The sequence below is a fragment of the Octopus sinensis genome, linkage group LG13 (assembly GCF_006345805.1).
Source record: "Octopus sinensis linkage group LG13, ASM634580v1, whole genome shotgun sequence".
Taxonomy (NCBI): domain Eukaryota; kingdom Metazoa; phylum Mollusca; class Cephalopoda; order Octopoda; family Octopodidae; genus Octopus; species Octopus sinensis.
In genome coordinates, this window is record NC_043009.1 from 20,262,976 (window position 1) to 20,278,379 (window position 15,404).

At 35.6% G+C, this 15,404-nt stretch overlaps 1 protein-coding gene across 2 annotated transcripts in view; it reads left to right on the top strand.

Moving 5' to 3' along the window:
• Positions 1-15,404, top strand: part of LOC115218591 (zinc metalloproteinase-disintegrin-like atrase-B) — a 60,409-nt gene that overhangs the window by 28,315 nt on the left and 16,690 nt on the right. For both annotated transcript variants that reach the window (XM_036508191.1, XM_036508193.1), the window contains exons 3-4: positions 12,753-13,068; positions 14,890-15,092. In XM_036508191.1, the coding sequence (XP_036364084.1) occupies positions 12,753-13,068; positions 14,890-15,092 (519 nt within the window). The remainder of the gene's footprint in view (positions 1-12,752; positions 13,069-14,889; positions 15,093-15,404) is intronic.

The window sequence follows — 15,404 nt, forward strand, 5'->3', positions numbered from 1 at the left end:
GTAACAAAGAACTGCACAAAAAATACATACAAGAAAAAAATAATACAAAAATAAAAGATACATGTACACAAAAATACATAACGAGAATTAAATTACAAAACGAGAAATCAAAAATAAACAAGAGAACAAACGAAAAAGACGAACGGAGGCCTTTGTTCTGACATGGACGAGAGGGTAACTGGCATGTCCTGTACTTCGTTTTTCTGCTACACATAATTGTTTTTCCCGTTTTCGTTTCGTTTCGTCTTGTTCCACGTCTCTGTCCTTCTGTTGTAACAAAATGTCTTCTCCGTTTTCGTTCTGTTGATTTTTTTCGTCTTCTTGTGATGTCCTGTACGTATATATATATTTATATATGCATGTATATATACATGTAGATGTCGGTACGTACATATATGTTTGTATGTATGCATATATTTTATTTATTACACTATTGTCTGACAGCGCCTCGCGTCGGGTTCGTTTGAATTTTCGATTTTTCGAATTCTCACTTCGTTCCGTTCCCTCCTCTTTGTCCGTTTTTACAGTTTATATATATATATATATATATATATATATATATATATATATATATAAATAATAATCAGAAAATGGAGAAAACCTCAGATCAACAAGAACATCAATTGGACCACATTTATAGCTTGTTATTTAATACAAAACATGGCATAACATTTATGTGACAAATGTTATATTGTGTTTTGTATTAAATAACAAGCTATAAATGTGGTCCAATTGATGTGCTTGTTGATCTGAGGATTTCTCCATTTTCTGATTATTTATATTTGTTTCCTGATAAACTTCTGTTCATTCTGTTGTTACCTGCACCCTTCAATCGTAGTGTGTCTGCATACCAATGCCCAGAGATAATATGGGAAATGGATACCGATAGTATATATGGATATTTTATCCCTTAGTTGGTTATTATAACCACTAACTCTACTTTCATTTATATATATATATATATATATATATATATATAGTTTTTTAAAGGTCCATGCTTCAAAACAATTGTTATTAGTAGGGTGGGTATATCATGATTCTTTATATAATTGTCGAAATCTTATGATAACCAAGTTACCAAATGGTTTATGCCAGAAAAGGAGAGACAAATACAGCAATCAACAGAAATCTCTGATGGTTGCTGGATTTGCATCTCCTATTTTGGAATTGAGCCATTCGGTAATAATAATAATAATAATAATAATAATAATAATAATAAGAAGAAGAAGAAGAAGAAGAAGAAGAAATCCCTGCAAGAAGTGCAAAAGATTGTCTTAACTGGTACATCACACGTATTGAGAAGAGCATTGTCGATGTGAGAACTATTACTACCCATGTATTTTAATTTAACTTAAAAAAAAAAATGAACGAACTAGTGAGTTTAGTTTAATGGCCTACCAATGTATACTATGAGTTTCTTTGCCCTAGGAGTCGGGAAGACACTCGGCAAGAAATGGAAGCAAATTCGAAAGAAGGAAAAAAAAGATAATAATAATGATAATAATAATAATAACAACGATCCATCCACAATAGATCATCTCGATCCATCCACATCAGATCATCTCCGGCCCCAGAAAAACTACGAATAAATTATATGATAGCGGTATTATTCAACCCAAGAATAACAATCGGGAAGTACATACTTTAAATTTGTTACGCAAGAAGTACGAAAAACTACACGTGCAAAACAATGTGACAACAGAAGTGAACAGACTGGTACCTGACGAAAATGACAACCGTCAAACTAATGGGCCAGACGTTGTTCCTCATGTCCCGCAAATAAAACCAAAAAGGCATAAATGGACACGTGAGGAATACATTTCTATCCTACATGCTTACTTTACAGCAGTGCTCTACCCAAAGAACGAAAACACAACAACATATACATATAAAACATGGAAGAAAAATAACATAAACAAAGACTTGGATTCAGACAAATACAAAACAAAAACACCAGGATTTACAAACACATATAACATACAGAAAATTGCACTACTAGGCACTGCACACATCCTATGCAGAACACTTTCAATACAGTAACCATCAGAGTATCACAACAAATCACAGCACACAGAGCTGCGCTCGGTAGTGAAGTGAAAGCAAGTTATAAAATTAAAACTACTGAATGATGATAATAATAATAATAATAATAATAATAATGATAATAATAATGATAATAATAATAATAATAATAATAATAATAATAATAATAATAGTAATAATAATAATAATAATAATAAACAATAATAATGATAAAAAAAATAATAAAAAAGAACAACTGTCAACACCATCAATAACCTCGCACATCATCAGCACATTCTACTACAAATGGTTCCGTACCACTTCCTCATTTAAAGTAGGAGTAAGTCTTCCACTGAAGAGAGCAGAGTAGTAATGATCATGATGTCTTAACCATAATCATTATAATTTCCACTATATATGGCCACATGTATAAGCAAGAGTACGATACAGCTAATTACCGTTGTCAGTTACTCATCAATAAGATGATCTTGGAAGATTGTCACAGACGCCACCAAAACTTGTCGATAGCCTAGGTAAACTATAAAAATGTTTTTGATAGTCTACCACATAGCTGGATTAAGAAATGTCTGGAAATGTATAAAATAGCACCTACTCTGCGAAACTTCTTGTTTGTAAATATGAGATCATGGAGAACTACACTGACTATGAACAATGAATTTCTCAATGCTGGAGATGTAAGAATTTCATGTGGCATTTTCCAGGGTGACTCTCTATCCCCACTCCTCTTTTGTCTAGCCGTAATGCCTCTCTTGAAATTGCTCAAATATGTACAATATAGCTATAAAATGTTTGACAAAAATATAAATCATCTCATTTACATGGATGATTTAAAGCTCTTTACAAAAAATGACCAACAACTCAAGGGCTTACTAGCGATTGTTAAACAATTCAGTGATGACATCAGAATGCAATTTTGCCTCGATAAATGTGCAAAAGCTACCTTTATCAAAGGAAAAATGACAGAAATATCCAACATTATCTTGACCAGCAGAATGCCATAAAGGAGTTAGAACCAGCGGAGAGCTACAAATACCTAGAGGTATTTGAAGGGGACGGAATCAAACATCCAGTGATGAGGGAAAGGATCAGGAGAGAATGTTATCGCAGGGTAAGGGCAATACTCAAGACAGAGCTAAATGCAAGAAACAGGCTCGAAGCGATTGGTACTTTAGCCATACCAGTCGTGACTTATAGTTTCAATATCGTTAACTGGTCAATTACTGCAATATGTAATCTTGACAGAAAAATACGAAAACTGTTGACAATGCATAGAATGCACCACCCTAAGGCAGATACAGAATGGCTTTATCTGCCAAGAAAAGAGGGAGGCCGTGGACTTTTACAACTGGCAATAACAATGAAGATTGCTACAATTGGCCTAGACACCTACCTGAAAAACTCTGAGGACTGGATGTTAAAACTTGTCTCAAAACATGAAACAAGAAAGCATCATACTCAGTAACAAAACAGGCAAAGGAATATCTAAGTGAATTCCGAATACAACAAATTTCGGAATTAGACATACAAGAAACAAGCACAGAAAAAGCTAAGCGCATGAAAACCTGTGCTAAAACTGCTGCCTTAGATACTCTGATTAATAAATGGTAAGAAAAACCTCTCAATGGCAAATACTCAAAGGGAGCGAATAATGCAGATGTTGACAAAGCCCTTACCCATCAATGGTTAGTGTCTTCTGGTTTAAAATCAGAAACAGAAGGATTTATCATAGCAGCCTAAGATCAATGCCTACCTAAAAGGAACTACCAGACCAACATATTAAAGATCAGCAGTGGCCCAACACGAAATGAAACCAATGATCATGTTGTCTCCATGTGCAGTCTTCTTGCACCTACAGAGAGAGAAGACGATAAAGGTTTGGACATGTGATGCATATGAATGAAGGTAGCAGTATAAAGAAGTGCCAGTCACTTTAGGTGAATGGAACCTACCAAAGAAAGAGACCCAAGAAGACATGGGATGAAATAGTGAGGGCTGATTTCAAGATGTTGAACCAAATAGAAGGAGATGGCAATTGACTGAGATGTTTAGTGATATGAGGTTCTTGAGAAGACCCAACCACCTCAGTGATATAGAGTTCCAGAAGAGGTGTGTATTATGTGCTTTCCACCCATACAGTAAATTAATTCATCTCCCACCACCACCACCACCATCACCATTCCCCAATGAACCAAACTACATCCCATCATGCACTACTCTAGTCTTTCCACCCTCTCCACCTGCAACCCAATGTCCCTTTGTCATCTCTCTCTCATTCTTCCTCTGCAACTGTATCATTGCTATCCTGCCACTCCCCCTATAGATTTGTGTTCCCCACTCATTGCATTCCTTTTCTCCCCCTCCACTCTCACTCTCTATTTCTACTCTTGTGAACTTCCCACTCACCCATCCTCACCAATCTTCTGTACCACTCCACCTACATTCACCTCCTTGTACCTTGAAGGTATGCTCTAGTATATTACCACCATCCCCTCTCTCTCACTTTCTATCTCTCTCTCTCACTTTCTATCTCTCTCTCTCTCTGTTTGACTGGGGGTAGTCATGTACTCCATGAATCGCCTTTATTACAAGAAATGTTCCTGTCCCACCATCATGCTTCATCATCTCATCATCTGGCACAAAGCCACCTGCCTCAATCAATACCACTTCCTCGCCTCCCAATCTTTCAGTCTTGCAAGTTACCTGATGTCCCTAACAGTGCTGGTGCCACATAAAAAGCACTCAATATACCCTGTTGATTGGTTGGGGTTAGAAAGGGTATCAAGCCATAGAAAACTATATCTAAACAGACAGCAGAGCTTGGAGCAGTCTACTGGTTTATCAGCTCCTATCAAGCCGTTCACCTAATGCCAGCATGGGAAAAGGGCATTAAATAATGATCATGGAGATGGTGACGGTGATGAATGATGCCTATGATATATATATACACATATATAAATACATATATATATCACACATGCATACATACATACATACATACATACACACATACATACATGCATGCACACACACATACATACATACATACATACATACATACATACATACATACATACATACATACATACATACATACATACATACACACATACATACATGCATGCACACACACATACATACATACATACATACATACATACATACATACATACATACATACATACATACATACATATAAGCCAATTACTGATTTAGTAAGAGATTGCTACTAAATACCTAATAAACAAGAGGCAGTGAAAAGTGTTGCTCAAGGAGCTGCCTTCCAAGTCTTCTGATGTTATGATGTTATATGCAAACTTGGTCAAGGTATGCACTTTGACACTTGGTGGTTTAAAAGATGTTGTCGAAGGGATAGAATACGACATTCAAAGGCATCTTGGATTGATCTTAAGCTTCTGCCACCATTTTTAAGTAGAGGTGGTCTACGTCACCGTTGATGGGAAAATTATGTGTGTTTGTTAGTATTTTCCAGGTTTTCACATTAATGACTTGGATCTCATCAAGCGTCCAATCAAGCAGCCCAAATGTTGGTATGAGTACTGGCACTGCAAACACATTGTGGGCCACTGTCTTATTGAATGAGAGAGTTCTGAGGCACAAATTTCCTTTATTCGGCTGTAATATTCTTTAGTGACATGTGTTTTGTTACAAGTGCTATTGTAAGATATGTTTTCATCCATCCCCAGATACCTGTAACATTCCTCATCAGATATAGGGGAAACAGTCAAATCATTGATGGAGATGTTGCTAGTCTGGTTTACAGTTTTCTCCCCATTTCACAACCATATAACAACATTTATCCTGACCAAACTCCAACCCTACATCCTTTGAGAATGTTGTAACTAGGTCAAGGCTCTTTTTCATCTCATGCATATTCTTGGCATAAAGTTTCAAGGCATCCATAAAAAAACAGTGTGTAATTTTGGTATTTCTGTTTCCTTGTGAACCAGTGAGACATCCTTCGGACTTCCTTAACGTGAATGACAAGGGGTTTACAGAAAGGATAAACAACATCACAGAGAGGCTGTCTCCTTGGAATATTCCTTTGCGATACTGCATTCTATCAGTAATAATACAGTCACTCTTTGTGTTTAATTTCAAGATGGTGGCCCACAATGAAATCAGGTCAGCTATGGCTTTGACTATGCTCACTGGAACTTTAGTAAGTTGAAAGGCTTCTAGCATTCATGAGTGGGGAACAGAGTCAAAGGCTTTCTTGTAGTCTAGCCACATTGAAACTGGGTTCCTCCTATGCTCTTGCACCTCTGACATCCCAGTTTTGTTGATTAATAATTACTTGGCACATCCCCAGACTCCCTTCCTCTTAGCCGTTTGTTCTGCTGTGATTGGTTTCACAATGGCCCTGGGGGAAGAGGTTTAAACATGCTGTATATATCTTATACTTTAATTTCTGGTATGCAATTGGCCGGTAGATTTTTGTCATGTGGGTGGTTCTGCATTTGGGGATAAATTTTGTCTCTGCCAGAGCTAACCAGTGTGGTATGCTACTGTTCCCAATTAAAGCTTGCTGCTACAGATTGTTAGCATATGGTTGGTAAGTTAGCATCTTGTTCCAATATCCAATAACCAAGTCTCTTCTAGATGCTTTTCCATCCTGAAGTTTCTGGATCACAGTTACAAGGGTATCATCATCAATGTTGTATTCTTGGGTGTAATGCAGAGGCAATAACTTCTTCAGATTTATTCCAGCCACATAACAACTTGATTAAACTCCTTTTCTTCACTCCAGGTTTTTTTCTCCAGAAGGTGTCTATGTCTTCTTGTGAAGGAGCTTCTGTGATGGTCACTGTTCCTCCTCTCATGTCTCTGTATACTGCTACCTGGTTCTGGTTAAATTTTTTGCTTATTGTACTTCTCTTGTTTATTCTCTTCTGATGTCGGAGTTTTTCTCACTAAGAGCTTTTAGCTCCTGCTTGAGGATAATCAGTTTGCAAGTGAGTGTCCCCATTTTTGCTGTCTCCAAATATCATTTCTATCCCATTTGTTACTCTCTGTTGGTGGGACGTATAGTAATTTGCTTGTTTGCATGCAATAAGCATCATTACATGACTGATAGTCTTCTGTAAACCAGTTCTCTTTTTCTCTGTCTTCAAAACCCATGATGGTACTTTCTTTGTGGTTTTGGTTTTGTTCACTTTTGGAATGTCATTCATGTACTGCTTTGCAGTCGTAGCCAGAGCATATAGACAGGCGTTAATCTGACAGTATGTGGGATCATCACACTGTTGTAAATACTTATCACCAATTTCGTTAACAGCTTTTAATACCGTATCTGGTGGGTTTATTTTTACTTACTTTGGTAGAGAATACTCTCTCTTTGAGAGAATCCTTCAAAGCCAAAGTTATTTTTTCTTGGAAACTTTCATTAAAGACATATTTCACTGGTATATAATCCTGACTACTACTACTACTACTACTACTACTACTACTACTACTACTACTACTACTACTACTACTACTACTACTACTACAATAATCATTGCAGTTGTGCCTGCTATTTACCATAGTCATAGTAGGCGATGGTGGCATCGGCCACGTTTGGATGGTGTTTTTTATGTGCCACCAGCATGGGTATCACAACTACAATTTCCATTTGATTTTTATTTTGATGTTGATGTACTTGACTAAATAGGTCTCCTCAAGCACAGCAGGCCGTCCTGCAAGCCATGAACTCACTTCATTTATCGGGTCTTCGAATTCACAGCATATCTCCAGAGGTCTTGGTCTTTTGTCATTGCCCCTGTGAGGCCCAACGTTTGAAAGCCATGCTTAACCACCTCATCCCATGTCTTCCTGGGTTTAACTTTTCCCCGGATTCCTTCAACTTTTTGAAAGTGGCACTGATAACAGATGCTATCCACTACTTCTAAGGATCCCTGCCAAGCATTTGAAGAAGTCTATTCTCTGCACATTCCTAGTGTTTATTGTAACCCCACATCTTCCGCACACAAAGGCTATTTTCTCTGTTATTCTTCCCATGATATTGCTGCACTTCCTATGTGTCCATAGCTTGCACTGGGTACACTGTATAGGGTTCCTACCAAGAGCAGAGCCCTCTCCTAAAAGGAATTTGTGATTTGTCTGTTTTCCTACTCCCTACAACTAAAATTTGACTAGAACAATGATGGACTGATTTGGTTAAGAAGAAAGAGTACTAGCTGATTGTCTGTTTTAAGAAAAAGGAAAAGGAAATGTTGGTAAAATGCTATAAAAATTTTAAAATTAAGAGTCCTACGCCATGGGACAGGTTCTACAACATGTTTCTGTCCAGTTGAAATCCATAAATCCACATATATTTCAATGAGCCATGAGTGATGATGCAACAAACAGACTCGCTTTTGCATGTATATTTTCACATAACTTAGAAAACCCAACTAAATTTCTTATTTAAGTTAATTGTTACAATTCTTTATCCTTTATTCTTTTGTCAATTATTCTAAAATATTGGTATCATATTTTCACAGTCTTTTCTGCTTCAGAAAAAAACGTCTGACGTATACTTTGACTAAACAAGATCAAAACGTGTTGGCTGTCAGCTCATATTACTGAAGAAGGGCCTTACATTGTTGATATGCTATGGGAAGCATAACATACTGGCTTGTCGTTTTGTCAAAAGAAAACTTTTCAGACATTTTGCTAGAGAGTCAACGGCACACCTCTTTCTTCTTGTTCATTTTACCAAAAGTTATTAAAGTAACTTTTGTTTCTTCTTTACTGAATACCTATTTAGCTGGAGAAAAAGAATTCACCTTCCTATTGACCTTTCATTTTTTGAATATATTTTCTTTTGTTTGAAATATGACGTGATCTTAATTGCAAGATTGTCGCTAGCTGGACGACGCCATGTTTCTTGAAAGTTAGATAATATACTTTGAATAAGCATTCCCTGTTTCTGGAGATGCTATGAGACAACTCAGTGGTTTTCTTTTGTCCACAGAAGTAATTCAACTGGTTTCCTTGAAGGGGCACTAAAGATATTCAACAGTCTGACAACTAGCATTGCAAAGAATATTTCACTCAAATTTGTCAGTAGGCCTATAATTTCTATTGGGAACCACCAGGACCATTTTAATTGTTCCCAAAATTCTTCAGAAATCACCAGGCCTTTTCCAAAACTAAGTTTCAGCAGAATAAATACAAATAACTTTTCTTACTGAGCCTATAGTTTAAATTTATTGATATTAATTGTGAAGTGGTAGCTCCAAACACAAGTTCCAAATGTTTGGTAGGCACCATATTCTTGCCAAAAGAAGCTATACTCATGCTTTGACTGTTGTTGTTATTGCAAATGTGGTTATGACCCCTTACTTCATGTGTCATTATCTCATGATCCCCTTATTTCCTGAGATAATAAATATGGTGTGAGAGGGACCTTAGCACAGTCTTTTCAATACCAAGTTATTACAATTTGTATTTTTAACTTGAGATGGAGAGAATCTTTTACCATCATGCATTAATGCCAAGTTGAGGAATTGCTAAACTTTCAGCACCAAACTTTGAGACAATCCTTCAGAGACATAAGTTATTCAGTTCCCTTTCTTCACTCTAAGAAATAGACTTTGAGTTTTCAACTTTTCTCAGTTGAAGAAATCTTAGTTTAGGAGAACTGGATAAAAGAGCTTTGTGCTTGACATTCTGGAAGTAATAACTCAGATGACAGAAAACAAATGCCTTTTACTGATGGAACATGACTTCTTGTTCTAAATATTCTCAGAATCCATCCTTACATGCAATCGACTCACTGTAGCCATTAATTATTAAAAATCCCAATGTTCCTGTAGCCCGATTCTAGGATTACAATCCTGAATATTTGAGCAGAATATTTGAGAGATGATAATGAAGTTGTTTACCATTATTGCATGTTGTTGGCATCTGCTGACCTTTTGATGGTATTGAAGTCTTCACAACATTAGAATTCTTCATTACATTTCATGTTTTAGAATCTTCAGAACAGCTAAAGAGATAACAAGGAATATGACTACGAAGACTAATGCCAAAGAATAATGGTTGAAGCCCTTGTTCAGTCATTGTTAATCAAGAAGAACTATTATCAAAGATACGTCAGCCATAGCCATCCCATCTTTACCTCCATACAGAGAAGCCAGGATCCCAATATACATGTCATTTTCTAAGATAGTAGAGTGCGATTTGAGGAAGTTTTGGCTGCTATTTTTAACAAGTTGAACAACCATGTAGAGGCTCTTTCATTGACTCAACTATTAATTATAGTGACGTCATGTGCTGGTGTTTTGTGTCTGTTCATGTTGTAGTCAACTGCCGCATTCTTCTTTACAAGTTTAAAAAATGGTTTTCTTGCTCTCCTGCTTCTACAACTTGTCTTTTGGTAAGGAAAAATAACCCGAACCATGTCACTGTCAATATGCTGGGCTGGCATCTGTCAATCAAAAAAAAAAAAAAAATCTTTGATATTCTGAAGTTTGTATGTCTGGAGGTCAAGAGTGTGTTGTGTCTTTGTGAAATTGCATCAAAATATTCTCTTTGTTCATTGTAAATTTGGGAGATAAATTCTTTGCCCATCTTGATAATATAATAAGTAGAGACAAGATGTTTAAAGTCTAGCCATACATACAAGGTTGGGGAAATATAGAAATATATAACTATACACATATATAATTCTATAAATATATAACTATATGTATACATACATATATATATATATATATATATATATATATATATATATATATATATATATATATATACATAACTGTATATATGTGTGTGTGTAACTCTACAGAAATATTCTACTATAACTATAAATATCTATATGTATATATGTGTGTGTGTATATATATGTATATATATAATCATCATCATTATCATCATTATCATTTAATGTCTGTGTTCCACGCTAGCATAAGTGGGATGGTACCACAAGAGCTGGCAAAGCCGAAGCCTGCACCTGACTTCTGTGATTGCTTTGGCAGGATTTTTACCCTTCCAAACACCAACTGCTTTACAATGTGGACTGGGTGATTTTAAGTGGCATCTGCACTGACAGGGTCACCAAGTACTTGCAAGACAAAAACTTTTAAAGGGGGAGGAGGTATTGGAGGAGGTGATGATGAAAAGGTTAGAGTGAGACAGATACAGGTGCCTTGCTGAAGAGGAAGGATAAGGTTACCTGGCCAGGTAGAGAAAGATCAGGGATGAAGACGGAAACAGGTGTGCTACTGCAAAGAAAATACATGGTTGCCCAACTTGAGCAAAGTGCAGGAGAAAGAGAGAGAGAAAGAGTGGGAGACCGCAGGATGGAGAGGGTGGCAAAATGCCAGGCATGCTCACAAGGAACGGGGATCAGAATATAGATGAGATGGTTGAGTAAAGGCAGTGAGACATAGTGGCAAGTGCCAGGGCATAACTAAGGTTCAAATGTCATAATATAAATGACAGGATATTGTGAAGGGAGTGCGAGTAAGTGGTGAAAGACCTGGGTATATATATATAGTGTTGAAGGGGCTACTGGATAACAATGATATAGAGAAACAGGGGTGTAAGGACAGGATTCGGGAGTGAGAATTAGGCAAAGAGAGCTAGGCATAGTGAATGCAGAAGAGATTGGTTTGTTGGGGTAGGGTGAGGAAAAAGTTTTCTTGTTACCTGTGGGTGGAACACCCAGGCCAGGAGCTAGCAGATGAGAGAAGAGATTAGAAATTTGCCATTATAATTTCCGTTTATCAACACAATGGCAATAATGGTTTCGAATTTTGGCTCAGGGCCAGCAGTTTTTGAGGGAGGGGAAAGATGATTACATCGACCCTAGTATTTGAGTGGTACTTATTTTATCAACCCCAAGAGGAGGGAAGGCAGATCTGATCTCAATGAAATTTGGGTGCAGAATGTAAAGGTAGACAAAATGCTGCTAAATGTTTTGCCATCTCATTGCCTTAATAATAATAATAATAATAATAATAACAATAATAATAATAATAATACTAATGATGATGATAATAATAATAATAATAATAATAATAATAATGATGATGATAATAATAATAATAATAATAATGATAATAATAATAATAATAATAATGATGATGATGATGATGATGATGATGATGATGATGATGATGATAGTAGTAGTAGTAATAATAATAATAATAATAATAATAATAATAATAATAATAATAATAATGTTAATAATAATAATAATAATAATAATAATAATAATAATAATATTATTATTATTATTATTATTATTATTATTAATTATTATTATTAATAATAATAATAGGGGCTGCGATAAGAGTGGAGCACTTACAGAAAACAGCACTGCTTGGAGCCACTCGAATACTCCAGAAGGTGCTCAAAAATAAAAGGCGTTACCTTAGTTCACTGGTAGTGAACAGCTGACACTGTTGTACATCTCCAGCATTAGAAGCTGTACAAACGCAATAATAATAATAATAATAATAATAATAATAATAATAATAATAATAATAATAATAATAATAATAACAATGATGATAATAATAATAATAATAATAATGATAATAATAATAATAATAATAATAATAATAATAATAATAGTAATGCCTGATGTGTGGTGGGGTGGAAGAACGCATGAATAAACCTGACCTCTGTACTTAATTAGTTTGTTTTATAACAATTTCCCAATGATGAAACATGCATTTGATCTTTGTTTTTAGGGAATAAAGTTATGGAATAAAAAACCAATTAGCAGTAATAATATTAGTGATGGAATATTCCAAGAATTTGAGAGCCAAGGCCAAAGTAAATCTGGTATCAATGACAGTCTCAGAGAAACCTATTCTAAATCAATATCGCAGAATTTTAGACATTCAGAATTAGTTAAAACTCCACCTTTGGACAACACTGAACTGAAATATGGACAATTCCTCGACAGAAATAAATTAAATATTGAAAATATAAAACATGAAGATGAAGAAGAAGAAGAAAATGATCATCAATTTCCAAAATCACAAAGATTTAACAATATTGGAGGTAAGTACAAAACCCTTAGTTTCTGTTGATGCCTGTGGAGACTAAGTTTGTCTTTGAATGAAGGAAACGTTTCTTAAGGTAGAAATCACTATTTTGTATGACCAGATTCCTCTTCATTACTTTCTCTTTTCCATTCGTAGACATTAAACAGTTGCTAAAAACTGTTTGACCTTCTCTACGTTCACTCTTTAATTTCAACTTTCCCAAATATTTCTCCTGCTGACTTTTACTCAAGCACAGAGAGAACCCCTCTCATATATTGCAGCAGACAATTAAACCCAAATCTTTAAAATGAGAAATTCTACTGCTTCAATAAATAAAAGGTCCATGATTTTTCCTAAGCAAAATTTATGATTTCCATCACTGCAGCTGAGAAATCATTTCTTACAGCTTAAAATTTATGAAAATTGGAAGCAAGGAATCTCTTTCAAAGTTGTTCTCATGGAATGAGGTTAGAACAAACATTTTCCAGATTTAAGCCAAATGTTTTTTGAAGAATTCTCTGTTTTTGCATGTTGCAAATTTGACCTGTCTTGGATTTTGAATTTAGGAGTATTCTTTCCCTCTTAAGAGATCATCAACTGTCAAAGATGCTACCTGAGTTGACCCTGATATTAACCTTGGGGAAGTTGGATATCAAGGTCAAGAATGGTAACTTGTGGTAAAAGACCAACATTAATTTGGGGCAAAATGTGTCAAAATTAGAGAAGAGTAAAATGGAAGAAGAAGAAGAAAATAATGTTAACATGTTTATTTAGTATGGCTATAATTGATAGGTCTACAACATCCCTAATTTCTGCCGGCCTCTGGGAATTTTGTTCAGAGATTGTTGATTCTAGAATTGTTTATCTTGCTCTGACAACCACCCAAGACATGTTGTTCCAATGTTCAGTTAAATACAAAGAAAACATCAAGTGTTCCTCCATAATTTAGTTTTTGCTGTAAAAGAATCCGTTTTTATCCACTCAGGGGATTTTATCCTTTCTTCTCTTTTTCTTTTTATTTCTTGTCATAAAGCATTCAAGTTTCAGGAGGACATATTTTAGACAAATGACCTCCCTTATGATAATGTGTAACACTAATTACTCATTAGCATAATGACTAATTACCATAACTTATTACCACATTTAACAAATGGCTACACTTTACTGTTTTTGATGTAAAGGGACCTAACTCAATATACTTGTGTACATAAGGCACACCCTCATCCCACGTGCACACACATGCACACACATATACACACACATACACACACACACATGCACATACATATACCCACACCATATGTGAACTTGGACAAGCCCATGCGTCATATTTGTCTAACCTATGCCAGCATAGAAAATGGATGTTAAATGATGATGATGATGATAAATGCACAACCATACACACACAAACACACATAAACACACGCACAAACACACATACACACAAACACACATACACGCACGTATACACACACAAACACACAAACATACATACACACAAACACACATACACACACATATACACAAACACACACACAAAAATACATACATACAAACACACATACACACACATACACGCATGCACACAAACAAACATACATACACTCACATACACACACACACAAGCACACACACTCACACACAAACACACACACACACATGCACACACACACACAAACGCACACACAATAACATGCTTATATAATCCTTTGTGCCATGTTTCTCTGGTCCGTAGACATCATGAAACTTATTTCCCACAAACAAACAAGTTGTGAATGTTTTCATGCCATTATTTTGTTTCCATTTTCCTTTGAAATTTTGTGAATTTATTTTCCAGATTACGAAGTGCACAAAACTGAAGTATTCGTTGATGGGGACCCACTGACGTCAGACCAGTTGACAATGACATTACTCTCCAACATCAGCAATATTAATGTCACCTTGCAGCGCAGTCCTTCATCCATTCTTATGGAAGATATGGACTTAATGCAGCTATTTTTCAAGAGAGGAAAGCTAAAGATTGAAAAGGAACAGCTACCTGTAAGTGAGTTTTTGTCCCTCTCCAGCATTAAAAAAGCCATATATATTTTCCTTCCACATCTGCCATCTCTGGAGACCATGCAGTATTGCTTAACCATGTTGCTATCTAATATCTGATTTAAGTTCCCTGTGCAAAACTGATTTGGTAAGATCAACTGTAATGGATCAATAAATACTGTATACTTTGATTAACATATATATATATATATGTGTGTGTGTGTGTGTGTGTGTATATATATGCGCACACACACACATATATATAAATGAATTAAAAGCAGCTTTGATAATGTAAACATTACCAGTTGCAGTCTC